This window comes from Linderina pennispora (assembly GCF_002104995.1).
Source record: "Linderina pennispora strain ATCC 12442 chromosome Unknown DL89scaffold_3, whole genome shotgun sequence".
Classification (NCBI taxonomy): domain Eukaryota; kingdom Fungi; phylum Kickxellomycota; class Kickxellomycetes; order Kickxellales; family Kickxellaceae; genus Linderina; species Linderina pennispora.
In genome coordinates, this window is record NW_024468251.1 from 1367563 (window position 1) to 1393458 (window position 25896).

The following is a 25896-nucleotide window of genomic DNA, read 5'->3' on the forward strand; positions in this document are numbered from 1 at the left end:
TCATGATGCTACCTGATCTTGCTTCGTTTTTGCGCACTGAATTGGAGCTACACTCGGAACAACTAGGCGGTAGTCCCATTGTCAGTCAACTAGCGCGAGTGCTGGATGAAGTTGGAGCTGGAATTGCAAAGCTCTGCGCGCCAGTCTCGACAGCGCCTTGTACTACCACCACCGCAGCACAATGCATCGCCTGGTATCCGACCAGAGGTTGGCACAGTGCCGCAGCAGAAGCAGCACATGTCGATTGACTTTGCGCTGACCAAGTCAGTTCAGCAGACGATTCAGCAGTTAGCCTAACAGCCATGATCGCACGCATGTATACTGGCTGGCGGTATTCATTGACGCTGCACTACTTCATGGGCTGGACCTACTTGCCAACAGCAGAAAGTACACGCTACCAGATACACCACTCAAGGTCCTCAATGATCTCGACCGAGCCATCGTAGTAGCAGGCGCATCAGGACAGCGGCTCGAGTGGATCTACAAGGTTAGAGACAAGATTGAGTCGTCATTCAGCCTGCTCCTCCCCAGCCCTAAACCACCAGACACTGCATCGATCTCGGCAGCACCAGACCTTCCCCAGCTGGCATTTCCGGTGCAGTCTTACAAGGCTGGACGACATGGACTTGGGAAGATTCCACTCGATGATTCGGGACTCCAGCTGCAGTGTACCGTTTGTCATTAAGGGTGCAATATCGTTCTGGCCAGCGCTCACTACGCGCAAGTGGGCAGACCTCGAGTACTTGCGGTCGGCAGTTGGCCACCACCGTCTCGTTCCTGTAGAGCTAGGCGCAAAATACACCGACCGCAACTGGTCGCAGCAGCTGATGCCATTTGGCGAATACCTGGACCAAGCCATCTACCCGCTGCAAAACAGCAGAGCTGGTGGCACAGGGTACCTGGCCCAGCACAACCTGTTTGCCCAGGCGCCTCGGCTCAAGCGCGACTTTTGGCTGCCTGATTACACCCAGGTCGAGACCGGTCGACGAGCTGTGCCTGAAGATTCGGCAACAGCAAATGGCGGCGTGCTGGTCAATGCCTGGCTGGGGCCCAAGGGCACAGTGTCTCCGCTGCATTTTGACAAATACGATAACCTATTTGCGCAGGTCGTCGGATACAAGCACATGCGGTTCTACGCGCCGAGCGAGTCAAGAAATGTGTATCCGTTCCCGCCCGGATCGTCGCTGTGCAACACGAGCCAGGTCGACGTTAATGAGCCGGATCTGCAAAGGTTTGCTCGATTTTCCCAGGCTCGTTATCTCGAGGTGTGCATGGGGCCCGGAGACCTGCTGTATATGCCGGTAAGTGGCTGCGAGCGGCGTGCGCTTTGGGCAGTCATGCCAACACATGCCATTGCTATCTGCAGATGACTAATATTGTGCTTTTTCGGCTGTAGCCCCGCTGGTGGCATTACGTGCGGTCGCTGAGCACAAGCGTCAGCATCAGCATGTGGTTCTGAGCTGCATGCCAGGCAGGAGGGGGCGAGACAAACTTGTTTGCTCCGGAGGCGCCGGAGCCAATAGATTAGCTTGCATACGGCCTGGTTTGCAGAACATCCCGGGGCATGTGCCATCGTGAGAAAAAAGCAGCTGCCTTCTGCGCAAGGAAAACCGCTTTCGAACCGGCATTTGAATGCCCAGCGGCGCACGATATGCACGAGCAGCATCCGCTCTTATAAGCCGCCCAGCACCCCTGCCCTTGACCAGTGCTTCACTCAATCCTCATCTCCCGCACCTGTTCCCCTCTTTTGCCGTCTCTACTGCACTTTTTTTTCAAACACACTACTTTCCGCAATGGTTATGCTCAGCACAGCAGCAACATCGGTACAGCGCCGCTTTGCGCGCAAGGCTATGACGCAGCAGAGCATCAGTCTTTTGCGCAGACACTTCAGCAAACTCTATCCGTCGGCAGCCAAGGCCATCGAGGACATTCCGTCGGGCAGCACAGTGCTGTTTGGCGGATTCGGCCTGTGCGGCGATCCCTGAGCGGCTCATCGAGGCGGTGCGCGACAACTCGAACATCAAGGATCTGACTGCTGTGTCCAACAATGCCGGGTAAGTGTGTCCGTCCGACAACGCGGCAAATATTTGAACCGTGCGTGGATCTGTGCCCACCAGAGCCGGAAAAATATACGGCCGATCCAGTCGCTCTCTTTCCTTTTTCTGATTCCTGCTTCCTCCACCTCAATGTAGAGTCGATGGTGTTGGTCTGGGCCAGCTGCTAAAGACACGCCAGGTCAAGCGCATGGTGTCGAGCTATGTTGGCGAGAACAAGGAGTTTGCGCGCCAGTACCTCAGCGGTGAGCTGGAGCTGGAGCTTGTTCCCCAGGGAACTCTGGCCGAGAAGCTGCAGGCAGGCGGCGCTGGCGTACCCGCGTTCTACACAGCAACCGGGTTTGGCACAGCGGTTCAGCTCGGCGGCACGCCGATCAAGTATGGCAAGGACGGCTCGGTCGAGATCGCTGCGCCTGCACGTGAGGTGCGCGAAGTTCGATGGTCGCAATTACCTGCTGGAGGAGAGCATCCGCGGCGATTTTGCGCTGGTCAAGGCGTGGAAGGCTGACGAGATGGGCAACCTGGTGTTCCGCGAGTCAGCCAACAACTTCAACGCGCCGATGGCCACTGCCGGCAAGATTACGATCGCTGAGGTCGAGGAGATTGTGCCGACTGGCGCGCTTGATCCCAACCAGATCCACGTTCCGGGTATCCATGTGCACCGCATCATCAAGGCCGGCGACTACGAGAAGAAGGTCGAGAAAATGACTGTGCGCAAGGAGAACGAGACCGAGGACGATCTGCCGGATGCCATGAAGCGCCGCATTCGCATCATTAAGCGGGCTGCCAAGGAGTTCAAGGACGGCATGTACGCCAACCTCGGTATTGGCATGCCTATGCTGGCTAGCAACTACATCGAGCCCGGAATCGAGGTGCATCTGCAGAGCGAGAACGGAATCCTTGGCCTGGGCCCGTTCCCGACCCAGGACAAGGTTGACCCGGATCTTATTAACGCGGGCAAAGAGACTGTGACGATTCTGCCTGGCGGGTCGTTCTTCTCGAGCGCAACCTCGTTCGGCATGGTCCGCAACTCGCGGCTCGACCTTCACGATTCTTGGCGGCATGGAGGTGTCGAGCTCGGGCGATCTGGCAAACTGGATCATCCCTGGCAAAATGGTCAAGGGCATGGGCGGCGCCATGGATCTCGTCTCGGCTGCCGACACCAAGGTTGTAGTCACAATGGACCACTGTGCCAAGGACGGCACGCCCAAGATTCTGGACCAGTGCACGCTGCCACTGACTGGCGTTGCGTGCGTGAGCCGCATCATCACTGATAAGTGTGTGTTTGACGTTGTCAAGGGTAAGGGTCTTGTTCTGCGCGAGCTCGCGTTTGGTGTCACCGTCGACGATGTGCGGAGTGCCACTGGCTGCTCCTTTGAGGTTGCCGCCGATATCGCCGAGACCTACTGATAAGTGACTGCTTTCTGCTTCGTGTTTCCAGCTCCAAATATATCGCAATTTCCACTCCAGCAGTTCTCTTGCTCGGCCCGGATACCTATTTGGGCCAAGCGCAGGGCATGCGTGTCCTGCTCCGGTACCTAGATTTCCATGTCTGCACAGGGAATTCCGCAAGAACTGCCCAACATGGAAAATGGGGAGCTGTAGAGCGCGCCTGCTGTTCCGTGTAAACTAAACACAGCGGGGTTCAATGTGCAACTTGAGCTCAGGGAAATAGCTGTGCTGCCTATGGCTTGTGCGTTCGAGGGGCCATTTTCCGTTCCATACCATGCCATGGCCCGCCCGCATGGCTGCTGCGTGGAGTACAGGAGCGAATAGGCGCCTGATCAAGTCTGTGCCCCCTGCTCATTGGAACCCGAAGGATATATGCGATCGTCCGATGTTTCGAGTACCAGTGGGCCAGCGGAGGAAACAATCATCAATGGTCCCGTCCTCCCGCACCAAGCCTTTCTCCGTAGCTTATCAGCCAGTGCGTAATCCGATAGCCACTGTGCAAGGTGGTTATTCTCTGCTGATAGCCCAGTCCCGCCTGCCCTCCTCCTAACCTCGGACACATAGGAGGGGCGGGACCAGCACACATGTCGGGGGCACTGTCGTGCAGGCCGGTGAATATAAAAGCGCCGCACCATGGTGGATTGGGAGCTGTTCACAAAACCTCCACATTGCTCACACACACGTTTTCCTCATCCATTTCTCTTTTGAATTCCTGTTTTAACTCCGCTTAAACTACCACTACACGCTACCTGTCAGCAGCAAAAAAAGACTGCTGCTTTCTGCTTGATCCGCCCAACCAGGCATCCGTTCCATCTAATCTTTTTTCTGCCATATCCTTTCTCTCCATTGCACATCCAAGCAGACATGCTTTCGATCAAGAGACAGGCTATTCTGGGCGCCGCCCGCATGATCCGCCCGCACCTGCTCGCCGGCCTCGCCAGCGCCTCGGTTCGCCACGCGCACAACAAGATCTACCCGTCAGCTGACGCCGCCATCGAGGGGATCAAGTCTGGCGACACATTGCTGATCGGCGGCTTCGGTCTATGCGGCATCCCCGAGAACCTGCTCAAGGCCCTGGCGCGCCGCAAGGATATCCAGCAGGTCACCGCAGTTTCAAACAACGCCGGCACATCAGACTACGGCCTTGGCACACTCCTGCAGAGCCGCCAGATTAAGCGCATGGTGTCGAGTTATGTTGGCGAGAACAAGGAGTTTGCGCGGCAGTATCTGGGCGGTGAGCTTGAGGTTGAGCTTGTGCCCCAGGGTACACTTGCTGAGAGGATCCGGTCCTGGCGGCGCTGGCGTGCCTGCCTTCTACACACTGACCGGCGTTGGAACTGGTGTTGAGAAGGGCGGAATCCCGATCAAGTACACCAAGGACGGCAAGGGCGTGCTGATTGAGAGCGAGCCGCGTGAAACCAAGGTCTTTAACGGCCGCAAGTACTTGATGGAGGAGGGGATGACCGGCGACTTTGCGCTGATCAAGGCCTGGAAGGCCGACGAGGAAGGCAATCTGGTCTTCAAGTATGCCGCCAACAACTTTAACGGTCCCATGGCCACCGCCGGCAAGATCACCATTGCCGAGGTCGAGGAGATCGTGCCGACGGGCACCCTGAAGCCCAACGACATCCATATCCCTGGAATCCACGTGCATCGGCTGATCAAGGGCGAGACCTATGAACGCCGCATCGAAAAGCTGACTCTGCGCCGGTCTGCGGAGCAGGAGGACGAGCTGCCCGCGTCGATGAAGCAGCGCATCCACATCATCAAGCGCGCTGCGCGTGAGTTTGAGGACGGCATGTACGTCAACCTCGGTATCGGCATGCCTGTGCTGGCCAGCAACTACATCCGCCCTGGCATTACTGTGCATCTGCAGAGCGAGAACGGCATTTTGGGCATGGGTCCGTTCCCTACCCCGAGGAGGTCGATGCTGATCTTGTCAATGCGGGCAAGGAGTCCATCACCGTACTGCCCGGTGGCTCGTGCTTCTCCAGCGATGTGTCCTTTGGCATGATCCGCGGCAACCGTCTGGCCATGACCATCCTCGGTGGCATGCAGGTGTCGCAGACCGGCGATCTGTCCAACTGGGTCGTTCCCGGAAAGGTCATCAAGGGAATGGGTGGTGCCATGGATCTTGTTGCTGCGCCCGAGTCGCGTGTTGTTGTCACCATGACTCACAATGCCAAGGATGGTTCGCCAAAGATCCTAAAGGAGAACACGCTGCCGCTGACCGGTGTGAACTGCGTCGACCGCATCATCACGGACAAGGCTGTCTTTGATGTGAAGAAGGGACAGGGTCTGGTCCTGCGGGAGCTCTCGTATGGCGTGACTCTCGATGAGGTCAAGGCCTCCACCGGCTGCGACTTTGAGGTCGCGTCTGATCTGGCGGAGACTTTCTAAATGCGTCAATTATCTAAACACTCTTTGTTCTATTATCAATCGTTTCCATTCACACCACGTGGCCAATGTATGTTTCTAAAGCTGAAGCAATCGGTGAGTCTTGAGCAAAATGCTTATAAAGTGCTACATGTCACCAGCCTGTTTGCTGCAGGTATTTTTATGGCTGCATGCATTGGCTATTGCATGTTAGATCCGAATCCCAGATCAGATCTATACCGCTTACACACCTCTCTACCTGTGGCAGTATATGAAGGTAAAAAGGTGTGTCTGCACGGATATGTAGCCCATGAAGTGGCAATGATCAAGATACTATCGGGGAAACTCAGTACCCAAGATTATTGAGGACGGACCAGACTATCTTTGCACGGAAAGCGTTGACGTGTTTGTACATTGAGTGAAAGAATAAATCTGTGGAAACAATATTATATCTCTGTCGCATATGGCCTTTTATCTGTGCGTTCTGGGGGTGGGCTTCGTTCCCTCGTGGCTAGTCTCACGTGCTCGTACACTACAACCGAATGCCACGAACGCCCATAACTAGCCATCTCAACAAAGGGTAATAAATTCAGTTTATTCAATTTTGCCGCAGGGTTATTTTATCACTCTAACAACATTTTCAAGATATGGCTGGTGGATTCTTTCGTGGCACAAATATCGACCAGGACCTGCGGTTTGGCGATGCATCAAAGAAGCTGATGAAAGACATGGGCTTCAGCGATCTTTTGAAGCGCAAGGTGGATATGTCCAAGGTTAACATGGACGTAATCAAGCCGTGGATCGCCACTACTGTCAACGAGCTGCTGGGAGTCGAGGATGAAGTGTTGTTTGAGTATGTTGTAAATCTGCTCGGCGAATCAAACTCTCCCGATCCCAAAGCAATTCAGGTCAACTTGACCGGCTTCCTTGAATCCAAGACGCAGGGATTCATGCAGGACCTGTGGTCGCTGCTGCTCGAGGCTCAAGATTGTACAGGCGGAATTCCTGAATCCCTTGTCAAACAGAAAATGGACCAATTGCAGAAGAAGCGCGAGATGGAAGCGAAGATACGTGAGCAGATCCGGATATCGAACGAGCGCTCACACGGATCATCAGGATCTAGAGGCAATTATAGTCGGCGCACTGGCAGGCGCAGTCGCTGGGGTAGCGCGGAGCAGGACCGCAGTTATTCTCGCGAGCGACACCGGCGAAGCAGGAGTCGCAGCAATGGCAGGGATAGAAGTTTGAGCCGCGATAGGCGTCGGGGGCGCAGGCAGGGTCGCAGTCGCTCTCGCAGCAATAGCAGTTCCAGACGTCGCAGCAGGAGTCGCAGCAGGAGTCGCAGCAGGAGTCGCAGCAGGAGCCTAACACCAGACAATGACAGGTACCGCCGCCGCCGCAACCATCGTAGATACAGCAGGAGTAGGAGCAGGGGTAGGAGCAACGAGGGCAGGCACCATGGACGCAGCCATCGCCAGAGTCGTTCTCGGTCACCTTGAATAACATACTTTATTCATCTGCTGAATGCTACTCCACACTAGATGTTCGCGCTGTATCCTGAGCAGGATGAGGGTGGCCAGTCTGCATAGCCAAAGATCCAAAAGCCGAAGCATCTTGCTGCAGTCCCTGATGGCAAGGATTTTCGATATGCATCGGCCTGGGTGTTAAAACTGCGCCGAGCTCCATGGGTGCATGATATGCAATGTCTTGTCTGTCTAGTCAAACGCCCTTCTTGGAGCATTGTGTGTCCAAATAATGCTGCAAATGCGCACCATACAAATCGCTTTTATTCTTTAATCCCACCTCGTACTGCCAGGAAGACGAAATGCCAAAGGCAGCGGGCTCCGCTAATTCAGGTTTTTATTTTATTTTCGAAGAATGAGATTGAGTTGAGAAACTAAACCAATGCAATTCTTTGCTGACAACACCTGCAAGTGAAAGTCGACGCCGGACAAAGCTGGCTTGTTTACAGTTTGCTGCTGGCCTCTCTGGCACAGACTGGTGATCCTCTTTGGTACAGTGTGCATATACCCGCCAGGATCTCGATCTACTGAAAAATCGTTCTCTAAACATGGTATTGGCAGACCATGTGTCTAAACCTGTATCAACGCATTTCCACCCGATACTGGACTGCTGGCCATCTCTGGCGGAAATCATGCTGATGTATCTGGCCTGTGACCTTTGTTGCAAAATTACCCGGTAATATTGCAGCGTCGGCGGAACCGGCGGGCCGCAAGATCCGCAGTAACTGATGAATGTTGCTGAGATCTAGTGGAAGATATTGACAAGCTGGAGCATAAAACTGGTTTCTATCGTTTCACATGCTGTCCAGGTAAACTAACCAGACACCTGGTCATCCAGATGTCTCCAAAGACGTCTATCCACTTTGGACTTTGTGATATACGCAGATCCTGCTGAGGGATGGTGCCGCTGCTTAATGCTCGGACATTTGATTCTGGTAGAAACACAGGGCATCTTGCACATAAGCCGCTTGTTTTCCGGGCAGATTTTTTTAAGAATGGACAGTCCACACTCATACCAGTGCATTTCGTCGTACAGTTACTACAGTTTAGAATACTATGGTCATAGCATCTTGCAGAGATGAGAACGAATATTCTGATATAAAAGCAGTGGCATCGCTCGACTTACCTCAAGGAACAGTATATCAGCAAACGCCAAAGCATCTAACTGTCGTTGACCAACACCCACTGCTTTATTTATCCCTTCACACAAACCTATTCCTTATTGAACTTCATCCACCGCCATGATATTCAAGCCCACCCTCGTCCTCTCTGTTGCACTAGCTGCATCCATCTCTGGAGCGCCTACTGGGCAGGACTTCACTCCCTGGGAGCTCTCTTCGGGCTATGCACTATTCAGCAAGGATCAGTCGACCAATATCATGAGCTCTGTTCAGAAGTACTTTTTCCCCAACAGCATCAAGAATCTGCTCCCGTCCGACCTTTATGTCGCGCCGAACAACCAAACCGGCACCGTATCGGACGCCGGCCTGCTAAAGTATGGCCGCTACGCTGGTGCTGCTTACAAGGTTCTGGATACGTCATGGACCTGCATGATCAACTGCTGGTCGCCTGATACTTGGGGAACTGTAGTCGACTACCGCTGGAACACGAATGGTAACGGCGCACCGAGCTACGGCTTTGTTGCGCACAAGTCTGATACCAAGGAAATCATTGTCAGCTGGCGCGGAAGCACGATTCTGATGGACTGGATTGAGAACATGGTGTTCCTGCCCACTCCCTGACCGCTGAGCATTATTGGATCTGGTGTTCATATCGGATTCCTTGCTGGGTACAAGTCTACTGCCGATGGTATCAAAAAGAACATCGCCGACCTGGCTGCAAAGTACCCCGATTACAAAATCGTGCTTACTGGCCATTCGCTTGGTGGTGCTGAGGCTACTATTGCAGCTGCAGACATTGTTCTTACCCGTCAGGAATGGGTGAGCAAGCTCCAGCTGTGGACCTATGGAGAGCCACGTGTTGGTACCCCTGCGTTCGTGAACTGGCTCTCACAGCAGCCATTCCCCATCTACCGTGTGGTCAACAAGGGCGACCTTGTGCCTCAAATTCCTACCCGGAGCCTCGGATTTCAGCATCACTCGCAGGAAGTCTGGTATAGCCCCAATGATGGCACCAAATTCTGTGGTAGTAACGGTGAGAACTCCAAGTGCCAAAATAGCCTGTCACTGCTTCAGCTCAGCATCCTGAACCACCCCCAGTACCCCGGTCTCAGCTACCAGCTCCTGTACTGGGCCATCGCCAACATCGAATCGATCCTCTAAGCACCGTAAGCAGACGAGTCTGGTGAGGAATATCGCTTTGTGCTGCTTGTGCCTCGTTACGAGAGCGAGCAGTGGCAGTTTAGTAATGCGATGTCTGTTACTAACGCAGTTGTCCTGGAGCACCAGCCAATCACGCTGGTTCAGGATGCGTGACTAAAGCCCCAGCCGAATGACAAATCGGCCACCAAATCCTTAATAATCACCACACTGGCCCGATCTGCATAAAAAGCGCTGATTTTGGCACTGCCGGTTCTTGGTCTCCCAGCTTTTCAGCCACTCCCAGATCTTCTACACATCCCTTGTATTTCTACAGCAACAGCACCAACAACACAACAACACCAACAACACCCAACAACAGCACAAATGTCCACCACTACAAAAATCACTAAGCAGGTCTCGCGAATCATCACTGCACACCGCCAGCGCGAAGGCGGCGGCTTTGTCGTGCGCCGCCCAGTACCGTCCGGCAGCCTGGACATGGTTGACCCTTTCCTGATGCTCGACCATCTCGGCCCGACAAAGTATGGACCCGGCGAGGCTGTCGGTGCTCCTGATCACCCACACCGTGGCCAGGAGACGATTTCGTACGTGCTGGAGGGCGAGATTGAGCACCGTGACAGCCACGGCAACCACGGAGTTCTCAAGCCCGGGTGGGTTCAGTGGATGAGCGCAGCATCCGGCATCATCCACAGCGAGATGCCGACCGAGAAGATGCTCAAGGAAGGCGGTGTTATGCACTCCTTCCAGATCTGGGTCAATCTGCCTGCCAAGTACAAGATGACGGCGCCTCGCTACCAGGATGTTCCGCCCGAGAACATCCCCACGTTCACCTCCAGCGACGAAAAGACCCGGATCAAGGTCATTGCAGGCAAGGTTGAAGATGTCACTGCCAACATCGACACGCGCACGCAGATATTCTTCCTGGACCTGCGCACCACTGGGCGGTACGCGCTGGATCTCCCGAGCGGCATGGACGCAATGGTGTACAACTTCCACACAGAGCCGATCCTGGTTGGCAACGAGAAGGCAGAGGTGAAGGAAGGCCAGATGGCTGTCATCAAAACCGACGGGCAGCCGATTGACTTTGAGGCCGCTGGCTCGGAGGAGGCGCGCGTTCTGGTCCTGGCCGGTACTCCGATTGGGGAAGAAGTTGCGCAATATGGCCCATTCGTCATGAATACAGATGAGGAGCTATACCAAGCCCTCGCAGATATGGAAACTGGTCGTTTTGGATCCATTCCCGGTCGCATGGAGCGCATGCAGCTAACTGACTCTGCCAATGCAACCCGTGCTAAGGCCAGTAAGGAGTAGAAAAAATCCATTCCGTTGAATGAGATTATAGAATCTGTACCTCTGTATAAAACTTTATAGTCCAAAGGTGTTAGGCTGTCCGCTGGAGCCCTCTTAATTGGTTGAAAAATCCGAGCACTTGAGCCTCAAAGCGAGTATGCGCGACTCGCTCTGTGAACTCATAAAGCAGTATTCTTTTATGGCCGATAGATTCAGTTCACAAGATTTCAAATATGCCTTAAAAGCACTTGAAAAAGCCAGCCCAGAACCATATATTAAAGCGCTATAAATCTTTATGAGCACTTGTTGAAGGAGGCCATGTAGCTCGCTCAGCGGTCAAGCAATGTTTGCGGATTTATTTTACAAATCAATTGGTTTCTTGACCACACGTAAACAGTAATATTTGGGTCACAATGGAGCCAATCTGTATAAGCTGATTCGAGAGACTGTATCTGTGATGTTCGGGGCATCACATAGACAGAATCACCCGGGATCTGATCATAATACTAATTTTCGCCTATAAAAGGCAAACTTGTCAGCCGCATAGATAGATTTATTAGGTTTACTCCATTACTTATAATACAAACATGTCATATCAATGCTAGCAGCCCCAAAACCATACAAACCAGTTAAGTTTAATATAAAATTACCACTGCTATTCAGTTTTATATTATTGCATATTCTTACTATTCTTACTATATATTTTCAATTTATTTAATACATTTTTCAAATATATACTACCATAGCACCACAGTTATAAAGATATTGCATAGTAGTATTGGCTTCTGTGATTCTATGTTGCCCTACCTAGAGCAATTTATATATAGTACTAGTGCCATTGAAGAGCATATATAAATTATTGCACAATGGATATTACTCTATTAACTAGCTGACAATGATGCCTTTGACCCTACAATATTCATGAAAAAGGGGGTTTTGTTCTATTTATTTATTTATCCACCATAATCTGAAGGCAAAGACAACCATATCTACTAAAGCTTTTATCAACTAGAAGGATAACTCAAAACTATCAAATGCAGATTTCAGTAATGAAATAGATCATTATAAATATAATATCTATTTATATCACCAAACTCTATATTTGATAGTTCTGACTTATCCTTCCAGTTGACGAAATCCTTGGCAGATATGGTCATCTTTGCCTTCAGATTGTGATAAATGAATAAATAAATAGAATAAAAGAATCCCTTTTTTACAAATGTTGCAGGGTCAAAGGCATCATCATCAGCTAGTTAATAGAGTTGTTGACATTCGGGGTCCGGAGTCCCCCTGCGCCACCATAGACAAGACTGAAACGCATACGTACAAAGGCCCAGATAGACGACCAGCCTTCCTTCTTCCCCTCAGTCAATTTTTGAGAAGTCATTATTTTCCATATATTCTGTAACCACTCATTCCCCAGGCTAACATTTTTTTTGAGTGAAACCTTTCAGTATGGACCGTAACGATACAACTGAGGGAAAAGCCGGAGGACCGGCTAGCAACCTGCGCCAAGAGCAACTGCATGAGCTGACCATTAAACTCACCAAGCATATTGCAATGCTTGAGGATCGCAAGACCGATATCATGATAAGGCTAACGGACCTCACGCTAGACGAGGCCGAAGACAGCAAACTCCAGCAGGCTGAGCAAGGGCTTGCCGAGGTTGAGAAACAACTTGGCAATGCCAGAACCCAGCTGGACCGAGTCAAGTTCCGTGAGCAAACTGCGAATGCTGCACTACCTGCTCACACACCACTCACGGAAGCAACGACCCCAACTGAGGCAAGTGGGCCAATGGCCGACGGCAGTGGCATCGAGGAATGGCACCCGCATATATGCCACTGCAACGAGCAAAAACAAGGACCAGCTTACAGTACCATGCCACTTGCCCAGGTACACCAACGACGATGAGGAAGGCGACGACATCGAGACTTTCCTGGACAAGTTTCAGCGTGAACTTGGCGCCTATGGCCTACCCCTCGATAACCATTGGACACGCCTGTTGCCAGTCTGCTTTGCGATAGAAGATGACAAGTGGCTGAGGAGCCATGTTTCGCCAAGCCTTAACTGGAGGCAGGCACGCACCAGCATTGTTCACCATTTTGCTGGGGAGAAAATCCATCGCCAGTTCACCATGGAGCTATTTCGGTGCAAGACCTGCCCCAACGAGTCACCATCAGCATTTGTCTCCCGGTACCGCAACATTGTTCTCAGAGCCGGTGCAATGGACAATGATAGTCTGGTAATCAACCAACTCTTCAATCTGCTACCACGGGATGTCAGTTGCGTACTGTCAGCATGGCAGCAGCAGCAGCATGGGGCCATCACGCTTGCGGCCATTGAGCAGCAGCTCCGTAAGATAAGCATTGCTGACAAGCCAGACACAGAGCCAGCTGAGCTGACAAGGAAGAGACCACGCACCAAGACCTGCAAGTACCATGGCGAAGGTAACCACTCCACCAAGGAATGCCGACAGACCAAGAGGGAGCGCCGCCAGTCACCCGAGCCACGAGCCAGGGAGCTATCCCCTGAAGCTGAGTCTGACAAAGAGGACTCGAAGAACTCAGCCAAACCTGGAGGATCAGGAGTCACCTGCTATTCATGTGGAGAATTGGGACACCTGTCTACCGAATGCCCACATAGGATAGCAAAGGCCAAGCGCATAGCCATGCGGTACCAGCAAAATGATGAGAGAATTATCGTGCTGAAAGCCAATGGCATGCAGGCATCTGCATTTGTTGACACAGGTGCAGATATTTCGGTGATCTCCCAGGAACTGGTCAATGAGCTCCAAGTTGAGGTTCAGCCTGCCAAGATGAAACCGCAGACAGCCAATCCTGGCGAGCCACTGCACATTGTAGGGCAGACTGAAATCACCCTCAGCACCACATCTCACCTGATCAAGACAACACTACTGATAGCGCCGACCATTGAGTCAGCTGGCATCATTCTGGGGTATCCTGATATCAAGAGCCTCAACGTCAATATAACATCACATCATTGCTACTATCCGGACACCCTGATGACCGATGAACATGTAAATGATACTGATGAAACTACGGTAATCACAACTGAGACTGCAGATGATGTTCCTGTCAATGCTCAGAAAGAATACCAGGACTATATTGCCAGTGTTCTGTGGGAGAACCGCAAGATTGACCCACGTTCTCTATGCCCACTACTGGAAGTGTATGTTACGGTACATACTGGTGATCACAAACCCACGTACCAACGCCAATATCCCATTGCACATGCAATGAGAAACTCCTACGATACAGTCATACAAGGATGGATCGATGAAGGTGTAGTAGTACCAGTGCGTAAGGCATCGCTGTACAACTCTCCCATGTTTCCGGTCCCGAAGAAAGATGCCAATGGGTACCTCACTTTGTGCAGGCCCTGCATGGACTTTCGTGCCCTAAATGACACAATCGAGGAAGATAAGTACCCACTCCCCATCATCCGGGACATATTCGCAGACATAGGGTCTGCAAGATACTTTACGTCACTCGACTTAAAGTCAGCCTACTTGCGTATGCCTGTAGCACCACAACACCAGCACAAATTGGCTTTTACTTGGCACCACTGCCAGTACATGTTCACACGTGCGCCATTTGGTTTGAAGACTCTGCCCTCACACTTCCAAAGGCTCATAGTAACTATCCTATATAACCTGCCATATGCACAGGCATATATAGATGACATCGTGGTGTATAGCGATACACTCGAGAAACATATGAGACATGTGAAGGAGGTGATAAGGAGACTCAACGAGGCCATGTTGATACTGAACATAGACAAATGCCAATTTTGTAAGAAATCCCTCACATTGTTGGGGTTTAAAATCAGCGCACACGGTCACACGCTGGACACAAAGCGAAGAGCACAAGTAGCAGACCTGCAAAGGCCACATACCGGCAAGCAGGCACAGGCCCTTATGGGCTTCCTGAACTACTTCCGTGAGCATGTTCCGAATATGAGCACGCTTACGGCGCCTCTGAACCAGTTGTCGCAGTTCCAGGAAATCCGAAAGGAAGACTGGACAGCCGCACGTGCAAGGGCCTTCCAGGCTGTCAAATCTCTGCTGCAGGACCCACCATTCTTGCACTTCCCTGATTGGACACGACCATTCTTCATAGCCACTGATGCCTCAGATGTGGGCATTGGTGCATGTCTGTATCAGGTAGATCAGCGGAATGGACAAAAACAATACATATCTTGGCAAGCACGCATGCTCACAGCTGCCGAAAGAAACTACTCCACAACAAAGAGAGAGCTACTGGCAATTGTCTTTGCACTCAAGCGCTTTTACCCATACATCTGGGGTCGCCATTTCACACTTTTCACCGACCATAAGGCGCTGACGTACCTACACACCCAGCCGCATTTATCGCCAATGATGGTCGGCTGGTACGACCACATTTTCGCACACTCCTTTGAGGTTGTGCACCGACCTGGCATCCTGAACACCCTACCCGACTCCTTATCCCGCCTCTACCCGCAGTCTGAGGCTGGGAGGGGGGGATTCAGTGACTCTCGACCACACCTCCACACCTCGCTCATCATTCGCCGCCTACCACTAGCCAACCACGACCTACAGGAGGAGACACCAGAAGAACTCCGCCAAGGATTACTGGCCAAGCAGCATGCCATCGGGCACTACGGCGCAGAAGCAATGGTTCGATCCCTACACGAGAATGGTTTCAGATGGCCCAAGATGCTTGAGGATGCGAAGCGAACCACGCAGCGCTGTATACAGTGTCAGAGATACAACATCCCACGCCGCGGCTTTCACCCAGTCACGCCAATCCTAGCTAGCGCCCCATTCGACCACATAGCCATCGACTTGGCTGGGCCAATGACGACATCCACCCAACAGCAGCACTACCTATTCATACTCATTGACATTCACTCTAGGTTTGTGATCCTGCGCAGCTTACCCGACAAATCAGCCTCTGCCGTCGCCAAAACCCTGATACAGATATTCTTTGACTTCGGGTTCCCTCGCATCATCCAGCACGACAACGGCCACGAGTTCGTCAATGAGGTTGTTGCCACACTGGTCAGAGAGACACGCATTGACCAACGACTGATCACGCCATATCATCCACAGGGCAATGGAGCAGCCGAGCGGGCAGTGCGCACTGCAAGACTCATGATCATGAAATTGGTCAATGGTGTGATGAATCAGTGGGATTTATTCCTGCCGTTTGCACAGTATTGTATCAACTGCAACATCGTGCGACGTCACCAATCGGCACCTTTTGCAGTCATGTTTGGACGAGCACCGAATAGCTGGGAAGATCACTCTGAAGCCGTAGCAGCACCCGCAAGCGCCAGAAGACAGCAACAACGGGCGGATTTCATGAAGAACGTTCTATTCCCTGCGATCGAGAATGCCACGAAGAAGGTAGCTGAGGCATACGTACAGCAACATGCCAAAACGCATAAGATCATGTACATACCGGTGGGCACCTATGTGATGACGATCCAGCACAACAGAGCCAGCAAATTAGATCCGGCAAACGAAGGTCCCTACCTGGTGACAGCAATCACTCGAGGCGGAAGCTACGTGCTCAAAGATATGGAGGGACAACAGCTGGCTCGGAACTACACCGTATCGGAACTCCACCCCATCTCAGACGAACCCCTGTTTGAAGAGGCATCTCTAGAAGTGGACAAGATTCTCGGCCACCGAGTCAACAAGACCGGTGACCACGAGTACCGAGTGCGATGGAAAAGCAGCTCAGAAGCCGACTCGTGGGAGCCGTTTGAGAACTTCGATAGCCCCAGGCTCATTCGGGAGTACTGGCAGAAACTGGATGAGAGACAGCAGGCCAAGAGTGCACCAAAACGGGGGCGTGGCAGGCCAAAGTCTAGGAGGGGGTGATGTTGACATTCGGGGTCCGGAGTCCCCCTGCGCCACCATAGACAAGACTGAAACGCATACGTACAAAGGCCCAGATAGACGACCAGCCTTCCTTCTTCCCCTCAGTCAATTTTTGAGAAGTCATTATTTTCCATATATTCTGTAACCACTCATTCCCCAGGCTAACAAGAGTAATATCCATTGTGCAATAATTTATATATGCTCTTCAATGGCACTAGTACTATATATAAATTGCTCTAGGTAGGGCAACATAGAATCACAGAAGCTAATACTACTAAGTAATGTCTTTATAATACTAGTAATATAGGTAGTATTCATTTAAGAGATTCAATAAAGTAGAAAGATAGAAAAAACATGTATATGAAGTAAATTAAAATTGAGCAAAAGTAAAAAAAAAAAAGTTAACTAGTTTGTATAGTTCTTAGGGCCATTAGAATTGATAGTCTCTCGAATCAGCTTATACAGACTGGCTCTATTGTGGTCCAAATGCTACTGCTTACACATATGTATGAAACCAATTAATTTGTACAATAAATCCACAAACATTGCTTGACCGCTGAGCAAGCTACATGGCCTCCTTCAACAAGTGCTCATAAAGATTTATAGCGCTTTAATATATGGTTCTGGGCTGGCTTTTTCAAGTGCTTTTAAGGCATATTTGAAATCTTGTGAACTGAATCTATCGGCCATAAAAGAATACTGCTTTATGAGTTCACAGAGCGAGTCGCGCATACTCGCTTTGAGGCTCAAGTGCTCGGATTTTTCAACCAATTAAGAGGGCTCCAGCGGACAGCCTAACACCTTTGGACTATAAGGTTTTATACAGAAATAAAGCAATAAAGACGGTAGTTAAAAGACTGGAGGGGTTATAGGCTAGCTGACTTAAACGCTATGTTGCCAATTGTGGACGCTGCATCAATCGCTTCCTTGCTAGCACCGTAGACTGCTGCTGCGTTCATGTGAATCATGGCGTATTGCTCACCCTGGATCGTGACGGCTGTAGTAATGAGGCACAACTCAGTTTCCATCATCGGCAGAATATTCTTACTGCTGATAAAGCGACCATACGTATCAACAGCGAATACATCTGCTATTTCAGCACTCATAGCGCTAGTCTCATCGAGCAGCCGGTCCTTTTGATCACCATATACCTGATACGCGTACTCATGACCGCGCTTAGCGATGAACTCGTAATTTTTCTCCTGTTCGGTCCGATACGACTTCCTGGTTAGCTTCTCCTTGATATTCTCGTGAACAGGCTTCATCAGCGCTCCGAGTGCGTAATGTGCCCTGGCTGTTCCAGTAATAGTAATTGATTTTATTATCGCCCGACGGGAGAGATCAATGAAGGCAACAAAACCATTTTCACTGAGGCTACTCTCACAGTACTTGAGTAGACTGGCAATCTCAGTCCTGTTCATCATGGAACCAAGCGAACAAGCCTAAAGGTATGGAATCGAGAATTCGATATATAAAGCCAAGCAATCTCAGCGCATCTAACGCCGCGGCAACTGTGTCCAGTTGGGTGAAGTTGAGCGTGCTGCTACTCGCCATTCTGTTAAAAGTGCTGGAGAATAAGAGAAGCACGGCTTCAACAAGACTAGGCTCCTTGTGGATGCTTTTATCATGGGCCATAGCTATTGTTAACCTTCAGAGAGTCCAGTAGTTATGAGCTTTATGGAATGAATAAAATGGAAAATTTGCTGAGGAGAAAAAGGAGGATGGGGCCGTTCCGGCCCACAAAGTTTATACAGGTGGGGATTTGGATCTGCACATGGTGGCGGAGGGCATAGAGTTGCCCGAATGTCAACATCACCCCCTCCTAGATCTGAGCTTATAAGGTCTCTTCTGCTGGGTCGTCCTCTTCTGGCGGGCTTCCTTGGTTTCCTTCTGTGCTTTGTTATGTTCCTGCCAGTATTTCTGGATGACGTCAGTGCTGTCGAAGTTGCTGAATGGTTCCCAGGAGTCTTTCTCATCTTCGTCTGCCCAACGAACGTGGTACTCATACTCCCTGGCCTTGTTGAGTCTGTGGCCCAGGATCCTCTCGACTTCGAGGGAAGCTTCTTGGAATATCGGTCTGTCAGAGATAGGTATTAGCTCCGATCTGGTATAGTTTCGTGCAAGCTGTTGACCCTCCATGTCTCGTAGAACATAGCTGCCACCTTTCGTGATGGCTGTGATCAGGTACGGGCCTTGATTCGCTGGATCACGCTTACTTGAGCGATTATGCTGCCTGGTCATGACGTACGTGTCAATAGGGATGCTATTGGTCTTGTGCTTAGCACTGTGCTGTAACCGATAGGCCTCTGATACCTTGACCGTTGCGCGCTCAATAGCCGGGAATAGCGTGTCCTCCATGAATCGTCTTCGTTCTTCCTGTACTTCATCATCGAGGGGGCCAGCTGAGACAGCAGTGTGGTCCTCCCATGTGTTGGGTGCTCGACCAAACATTACTGCGAATGGGGCAGTGCGGTGACGGCGCACAATGTTACAGTTGATGCAGTATTGCGCAAAAGGAATGAACAGATCCCAGTCGTGGTATACGCCTTTGACCAACTTCATGATCATTAGTTTAGCCGTCTGGACTGTCCGTTCAGCAGTGCCATTTGCCTGTGGATGGTAGGGCGTGATTAGGCGGTGATCCACATGTGATTCTCTCAACATGGCTGTCATGACCTCATTAACGAATTCCCGTCCGTTATCGCTCTGTACGATGCGTGGAAAACCAAAATCAAAGAAGATCTTGATTAAGACCTTTGCCACTGCCGATGCAGTTTTGTCAGGTAAGGGTCGGAGGATGACGAAGCGTGAATGTATATCAGTCAGCACGAATAGGAAATGGTTCTGCTGGACAGATGTGGTGAATGGCCCAGCAAGATCAATTGAGATATGGTCGAAGGGTGTGCTGGCAAGTATCGGCGTGATGGGGTGGTATCCACGCCTAGATATGTTATATCGTAGGCATTGCATGCACCTGCTAGTTATGCCTTTGGCATCCTCTAGCATCTTCGGCCACTGGTAACCATTATCACGCAGTGTGCGTACCATTGATTCTGCACCATAGTGCCCGATGGCATGTTGCTTGGCCAGCAGCTCTTGCCGTAGTGCCTTTGGCGTATCTTCCTCAGAACTGTGGGTAGCCAATGGTAGGCGGCGTATGGTGAGAGTAGTGCGTTGCAAGGGTTGACTAGTACTGGTTCCCCCCCTTCCAGTATCAGATGGTGGGTATAGTCGTGAGAGGCTGTCAGGCAGAATATTGCGGAGACCTGGGCGGTGAACTATTTGGAAGTCGTGGAGCAAAAATCTGCTCATACCAGCCAATCATCATCGGTGACAGGCGTGGCTGTGTGTGTAGGAAGGTGAGCGCCTTATGATCTGAGAATAACGTGAAGTGACGACCCCAGATGTAGGGGTAGAAGCGTGTGAGTGCGAATACTATGGCTAGTAGCTCACGTTTGGTAGCGGAGTAGTTGCGTTCCGAGGTTGATAGGGTGCGCGCTTGCCACGAGATGTATTGTTTGGCCCCATTTCGTGGGTTGACCTGGTAAAGACCAGCACCGATCCCTACGTCCGAAGCATCAGTGGCGACAAAGAATGGCCTAGAAAAGTCAGGGAAGTACAGGAATGGTGGGTTTAGTAAAATGGCTTTGACAGCATTGAAGGCTGCAACACGAGTTTCTGTCCAATCTTCTGTACGGATCGTCGTCATTTGGGCAAGCTGATTTAGCGGTGAGGTCAATGTGCTCATGTTTGGTACATGTTCACGAAAGTAGTTGAGGAAGCCCATCAGGGCTTGTGCCTGTTTGCCACATTGTGGTCTTACAAGATCAGCAATCTGGGCCCGTCGTTTGGTGTCTACCGTGTGACCGTGTCCATTGATTTGGAATCCTAACAGCGTGAGTGATGTTCTGCAGAAATGGCATTTGTCAATGTTCAATATGAGTGCTGCTTTGTTCAGGGCGTTCAACAACCGCGCATACATGTCTCATATGATCCTCCAGTGTGGTGCTGGATATGATGATATCGTCAATATAGGCCTGTGCGAAGGGCATGTCATATAGGATGGTAGTGATGAGACGTTGGAAGTGCGACGGTAGAGTCTTCAACCCAAACGGAGCACGTGTGAACATGTACTGGCAGTTTCTCCAGGTGAAAGCCGTTTTGTGTTGATCACGTTCAACAACTGGCATGCGCAGATAGGCTGACTTCAGGTCTAATGACGTGAAGAAGTTGGCAGCTGTTAATCCTGCGAAGATGTCCCGGATGATGGGCAGTGGGTATCTGTCTTCGTCTACAGTGTCGTTGAGGGCACGGAAGTCCATGCATGGTCTACACAGAGTGTAGTGGCCGTTGGCGTCTTTTTTGGGGACTGGGAACATTGGTGAGTTGTACAGTGAAGCCTTCCTCACTGGCACTACCGAGCCATCATCAAGTCACCCCTGTATGACCTTGTCATATGATGCCCGCATCGATTGGGCAATGGGATATTGGCGACGAAAGACTGGCTTGTGTTCCTTGGTGTCGATGTGAACATATGCCTCAGGGAGGGTACAGGGTTTTGCGAGGATCTATCTTACGATTGTCCTGCAGTGCCTTACGAATGTACTCATCAAACTGCTTTTGAGATGTGGCAGGGACTGCGCCTGACATCTCGGAGGTGATGCAGGGAACCTCTTGGTCTACGTCCTGGTCGTGGCTAGATACCACATCGTCAGGGTAGAAATACTGGTGAGTCGATATATTGATATTCAGACTCTTAATCTCGGGGTAGCCCAGTATGATTGCAGTGGTGTCCATGGTCGGTGCCACTAGCAGGGTTGCCGTGACTGAGTGGGACTTGGTGGAGAGCGAGATTTCGGCCTGGCCGATAATCTTGAGGAGCTCACCTGGGTTAGCTGTCTGCGGTTTGGCCATGGTAGTCTGTACCTGGACCTGAAGCTCTTCCACGAGTTCTAGGGAGATCACCGAGACATCTGCACCCGTATCCACAAATGCTGACACTTGGAGTCCATTGGCCATGATGCTAAAGATGCGCTCATCCTCCTGCAATTGACGTGCGATAATGCGGCGAGCCTTAGTAGGCTTGTTCGGACAGTCAGTGGAGATGTGACCAATCTCGCCACAGGAGAAGCAGGTGGGATCAGTCCCCTTAGACTTTATCCGGATCTCCTTCATGTTGCCTGCTCTCTGGCCCTGGTCCTTATCCGTGGTTTCTGATGAGGCCATCTGGTCCCTCCTCTGCTTTGCGATGCAGTCGACAGTGTCATGTCCATACTGGTTGTGGTAGGCACAGTAGCTAGCTGGAGGGCGAGGCTTCTTCTTTGGGGGGCCAGATGCCGAGGCTGCTGCGGACAGTGGTGTTGGGTGGTCGGCAAGGCTGATCTTCTTTAGCTGGTGGGCAATGTCGATCATGCTGCAAGGCTTCCTCCGTTGATGCATCCATGCTTCCAGAATGCTGCGCACCCCAATGGGAATCTGCTGTACAAGCTGAGCCACCATTGACTTATTATCATCGGCATTGCCAGCCCTCAGCGCTGTCTTACGGAATCGGTATGCAAACTCGGTGGCTGATTCGTTGGCTCTGGGAGCACACTTGAAGAGCTCGGTCGTGGCTCGGCGTTGGACTTCTTCTCCATCGAAGTGCTCCATGACGATCTCCCGAACATGCCTCCAATCCAGAGTGGCCGGGACATGAGTGCGCAGCCATTTCTCATCTTCCGGAGTGAGACATCTCGGTAGGAGCCGTGTCCAATGATATTCGGGGTCGAGGCAGTGTGAGTACAGTTCAGTTTGGAACTTGTCCAGGAATGTCTCAATGTCATCGCAATCCTCCTTGTTGGTGGCATACTTGGGTAGATCACGTGGAACCCGGATTTGGTCCTTGTTGTCTTCATTGCGTTGGCGTATGTGGGGCTGCCATTCGGGAATCTCGCTGAGTTCCACAGAGGGTATCTCAACTTGCTTGGAGCTGGTTGCTTCTGTGGGCGGGTCCGACTTATGTGGTACATTGCTTGTGACCTCGGCACACTGTTTGAGCTCCTCTAGCTGAGCTTGCATTTCGGTGTGTTGCTCGTCAATGTCGTTGAGTTCTCGGCGTACCTGGTGACGCTCTTGGCTCTTGGGGTCTTTGAGGACTAGTCTTGATGCCCTGATGGTCAGGTCGACCTTGCGGTCATCCAGTGTCTTAAGATGTTGGGTAAGCTCACCAATGAGCTCTTGCACAGCTTCGTAGCGCATACTGCTTGGGTAGTTCTCCTCGTTGCGATCCATAGGGTTATAGTTTCACTGGAAAAAAATGTTAACCTTCAGAGAGTCCAGTAGTTATGAGCTTTATGGAATGAATAAAATGGAAAATTTGCTGAGGAGAAAAAGGAGGATGGGGCCGTTCCGGCCCACAAAGTTTATACAGGTGGGGATTTGGATCTGCACATGGTGGCGGAGGGCATAGAGTTGCCCGAATGTCAACAGCTATGCTGCCCACGGATTCCCATGACGAGCACCTTGTGCCGCCAGTGCATTTGACAACCAGAGAGTAGGGCGCATTCCCTCAGCCATGCTCCGCAATGGAACGAATAGCCCCATACCATATCCGCAGGACTACGCATGGTATTTCTATGTGCCGTGCCAAGTATCCAGTCCTCAGTGGTACAAGACTTCACTACATTATGTTCATGTACAGCCTCATTCCTTGATCAGGTAGTACTAAAGAGGATTGCGTACATATGGCTTCCTTCATTGGCGTCTAGTTGCACCCATCTACATTTCAACAGCTGCTACACCTATTGAAAAGGTGAGCAGCACAGCATGCTCAATTGTTGAGCCAGCGCTGGTTTGCTTTCTTCAGGTTAAAAAAGTATTGTTCGGCGGCAGTCAATAATTACCCAAATTGTCCTGGCTGTCGTGCTTGCAGCAATAGCCGACTTGTCTAGAAGTTATTCACACTGCAAATGCGATACACCTCACCGGTATTGCGACAGGTGGGCTCAAGTCAGCCCTACTCTCCAACCATGTTACCCATGAAGGAAGCGTGGCATCGTGCCGATACTACATAACACGCCACCTAGCGTGAAGCATCTGCATCAACTCTTGGTCGCATCTGTTGCCAAAGCGACGCATACTAGCATCGCTGGCGAGGGTCCGACCATAGGAAGCCCGTGGCTCTGCAATTTGGGCCATGCGGATTCAACCAGGAGGCTCTTTGCAGGGATCGACACAGAACCGGTAGCAAGCGAGACCTGATGCTGGCCTGCAATAGCGAGGAGAAAATGCACTATTTCGACAACAAAAAACAATCACCCATGTAGACAAGAGTCGCCCAGAATCCCTGCCCCGCCTGCTTCTGCTTTGCTTTTTCAATTCACCTACAACAATTTGCTCCCTTCATCTTGGTTTAACAGTAGCAACAATTATTCACAAAGGCGATAAAAGGAACTCCGCTTCACCTCTGACCGATACGTGCCGGCACCAGTAATTAGACATTTGCGCTAATGGCAGATACAAATGGTATCAGAAACAAAGGGTCCAGCATACAGCCGCTGGGCTCGCCCCGGAACGTCGTGCTGCGTATGTCTGTAAACCCAGACAGACCGTCACAGTCGCCAGAAAATCCGGCAGGACGAGAGCTCGATCCCCGCAAACCAGCGCCCATTGGCCTGTATGAGCCTATTGATGAGAAGACGCTCATGGCGCATCCAGAGCGGTTCACCAGTGATGGGCTCCGGCGCAAGGAGCGCATGTACAGGCTGTACGAACACGAAAACTGGCACCTGTTCCGTGGGCGGCTGGTGACTGGAAACAAGCCTGTTCCGTTCATAGCAGCAGTGTGCATGATTGCCGTCCCAGTTGTCCTATTTGCGATATTCGTATGTCCGTATCTGTGGACAGACATGCACAAAGCTGCGGTCGTGGTGTTTGCGTATATTACTGCACTGGTACTGTCGTCCATGATGATGGCATCGTTATCCGACCCTGGAATCATCCCGCGAAATTTAGACGCCATATCAGCAGACAGCATCGGCACAAGTGGCAGCACAATGACACTTCCAAAGAACCCTGAACAGGGCATATTCTCAGGGGAGGTGCAAATTGTCGAATCCCCCAAAGGGACCAGCGATGAGTGGTCTAGCAGCAGCCGGAGCCCATTGTTCGCTGAATCTCAGCTGCCGTCTATGCAGTACTATGAAAAACTGCCGCCTCCCTGGGTCCCTGTGAAGGCTCCTGGAGGCCGTGGTGCGCCGCTCAGTGTTTATGACCCAAAGCCGCTCACCCGCGGGCACAGATCGATGTCTGACCCGTCGCACCGGTTCCCGCCCATTACAAAAGAAATCCGAATCAACGACACTGTCGTACGGCTAAAGTACTGTGAGACGTGCAGAATCTTCCGCCCACCACGTGCCTCGCACTGTAAATATTGCGACAATTGCGTTGAGAACGAGGACCACCACTGCATTTGGTTAAACAACTGTGTTGGCCGCCGCAACTACCGCTATTTCTACACGTTTGTGGGCTCGACTGTCGTCTTGGCTCTTTACATCGCATCGCTCAGCCTAGCCCGGCTGTTGGTGCCGCTCAGCAACCAGCCTGGCGGATTCGGCGGCGATCTGTCGCTCAAGGACATGATTTCGCGCCACCCTGTGGTTCTGGCCTTGGTCATTTACGCTGTCTTGCTTGTGCTGCCGCCTTCTGGCCTGTTCGTCTACCACACTATCATGATCAGCCGCAATTTAACCACACACGAGGTTATTAAGGCCAAGCACTCTGACAGATTTGACGACAAGCCCGACGCGAGGCTAAAGAAGAATGTGCTTCTGGCGAAGGCCATAAGCCCTTACTCCCGTGGTTCGTGTCTGAGCAACTGGGCTGCCATACTGTGCGGGCCATCTATGCCTCCGAACATCCAGTGGCGCAAGCGTGTGGACCCAGAGGGCATAGAGGAGCTATTACCACTGCATCACTGATCACATTTATATTAGACAATTGTATTTATTTTTATCTTCATGACAGAATACTGGTAGCACAACTACACT

At 51.3% G+C, this 25896-nt stretch overlaps 11 protein-coding genes across 11 annotated transcripts; 9 read left to right on the forward strand and 2 right to left on the reverse strand.

The window, feature by feature from the left end:
* Positions 1-644: 644 nt before the first annotated feature.
* On the forward strand, positions 645-1459 carry DL89DRAFT_221512 (Clavaminate synthase-like protein; the record flags this gene model as incomplete). Its single annotated transcript, XM_040884524.1, has 2 exons — positions 645-1301; positions 1397-1459. 2 exons carry the CDS (start codon positions 645-647, stop codon positions 1457-1459), a joined length of 720 nt encoding a protein of 239 aa, XP_040745799.1.
* A 391-nt stretch (positions 1460-1850) lies between these two features.
* DL89DRAFT_274352 (3-oxoacid CoA transferase 1) lies at positions 1851-3464 on the forward strand (the record flags this gene model as incomplete). Its single annotated transcript, XM_040889178.1, has 5 exons — positions 1851-1946; positions 1987-2054; positions 2193-2478; positions 2516-3076; positions 3123-3464. 5 exons carry the CDS (start codon positions 1851-1853, stop codon positions 3462-3464), a joined length of 1353 nt encoding a protein of 450 aa, XP_040745800.1.
* An 802-nt stretch (positions 3465-4266) lies between these two features.
* Positions 4267-5920, forward strand: DL89DRAFT_265947 (nagb/rpia/CoA transferase-like protein). The gene is made up of 4 exons (XM_040886904.1): positions 4267-4848; positions 4948-5022; positions 5077-5154; positions 5299-5920. Exons 1-4 carry the CDS (start codon positions 4371-4373, stop codon positions 5904-5906), a joined length of 1239 nt encoding a protein of 412 aa, XP_040745801.1. The 5' UTR covers positions 4267-4370; the 3' UTR covers positions 5907-5920.
* Positions 5921-6529: 609 nt separating this feature from the next.
* DL89DRAFT_282450 (PWI domain-containing protein) lies at positions 6530-7372 on the forward strand (the record flags this gene model as incomplete). The annotated part of the gene is made up of 3 exons (XM_040889687.1): positions 6530-6953; positions 7018-7206; positions 7231-7372. The coding sequence occupies 2 exons, from the start codon at positions 6530-6532 to the stop codon at positions 7128-7130; spliced, it is 537 nt and encodes a 178-aa protein (XP_040745802.1). The 3' UTR covers positions 7131-7206; positions 7231-7372.
* A 1532-nt stretch (positions 7373-8904) lies between these two features.
* On the forward strand, positions 8905-9564 carry DL89DRAFT_233525 (uncharacterized protein). Its single transcript, XM_040884936.1, has one exon. It carries the CDS (start codon positions 8956-8958, stop codon positions 9145-9147), a length of 192 nt encoding a protein of 63 aa, XP_040745803.1. The 5' UTR covers positions 8905-8955; the 3' UTR covers positions 9148-9564.
* DL89DRAFT_215373 (alpha/beta-hydrolase) lies at positions 9172-9564 on the forward strand (the record flags this gene model as incomplete). Its single annotated transcript, XM_040884285.1, has 1 exon — positions 9172-9564. A coding segment is annotated over one exon (393 nt), but the record flags the coding sequence as incomplete, so codon positions are not given.
* A 784-nt stretch (positions 9565-10348) lies between these two features.
* Positions 10349-10998, forward strand: DL89DRAFT_265949 (RmlC-like cupin; the record flags this gene model as incomplete). Its single annotated transcript, XM_040886905.1, has 1 exon — positions 10349-10998. A coding segment is annotated over one exon (650 nt), but the record flags the coding sequence as incomplete, so codon positions are not given.
* A 5149-nt stretch (positions 10999-16147) lies between these two features.
* DL89DRAFT_206279 (uncharacterized protein) lies at positions 16148-16837 on the forward strand (the record flags this gene model as incomplete). Its single annotated transcript, XM_040884089.1, has 1 exon — positions 16148-16837. A coding segment is annotated over one exon (690 nt), but the record flags the coding sequence as incomplete, so codon positions are not given.
* An 899-nt stretch (positions 16838-17736) lies between these two features.
* DL89DRAFT_256017 (uncharacterized protein) lies at positions 17737-18291 on the reverse strand (the record flags this gene model as incomplete). The annotated part of the gene is made up of 1 exon (XM_040885402.1): positions 17737-18291. One exon carries the CDS (start codon positions 18289-18291, stop codon positions 17737-17739), a length of 555 nt encoding a protein of 184 aa, XP_040745807.1.
* A 391-nt stretch (positions 18292-18682) lies between these two features.
* Positions 18683-19111, reverse strand: DL89DRAFT_221426 (uncharacterized protein; the record flags this gene model as incomplete). The annotated part of the gene is made up of 1 exon (XM_040884519.1): positions 18683-19111. The coding sequence occupies one exon, from the start codon at positions 19109-19111 to the stop codon at positions 18683-18685; it is 429 nt and encodes a 142-aa protein (XP_040745808.1).
* Positions 19112-24435: 5324 nt separating this feature from the next.
* On the forward strand, positions 24436-25827 carry DL89DRAFT_291565 (zf-DHHC-domain-containing protein; the record flags this gene model as incomplete). Its single annotated transcript, XM_040890211.1, has 1 exon — positions 24436-25827. One exon carries the CDS (start codon positions 24436-24438, stop codon positions 25825-25827), a length of 1392 nt encoding a protein of 463 aa, XP_040745809.1.
* Positions 25828-25896: the final 69 nt, after the last annotated feature.

Excerpts from the sequence above, each read along its gene's own strand:
- DL89DRAFT_233525 (XM_040884936.1), top strand. The coding sequence starts at position 8,956 with ATGATCAACTGCTGGTCGCCTGATACTTGGGGAACTGTAGTCGACTAC.
- DL89DRAFT_265947 (XM_040886904.1), top strand. The coding sequence starts at position 4,371 with ATGCTTTCGATCAAGAGACAGGCTATTCTGGGCGCCGCCCGCATGATC. Across the intron at positions 4,849-4,947 it reads TGACCGGCGTTGGAACTGGT|TACTTGATGGAGGAGGGGAT; the intron begins GTTGAGAAGGGC and ends AACGGCCGCAAG. Across the intron at positions 5,155-5,298 it reads TCCATATCCCTGGAATCCAC|GACGGCATGTACGTCAACCT; the intron begins GTGCATCGGCTG and ends CGTGAGTTTGAG.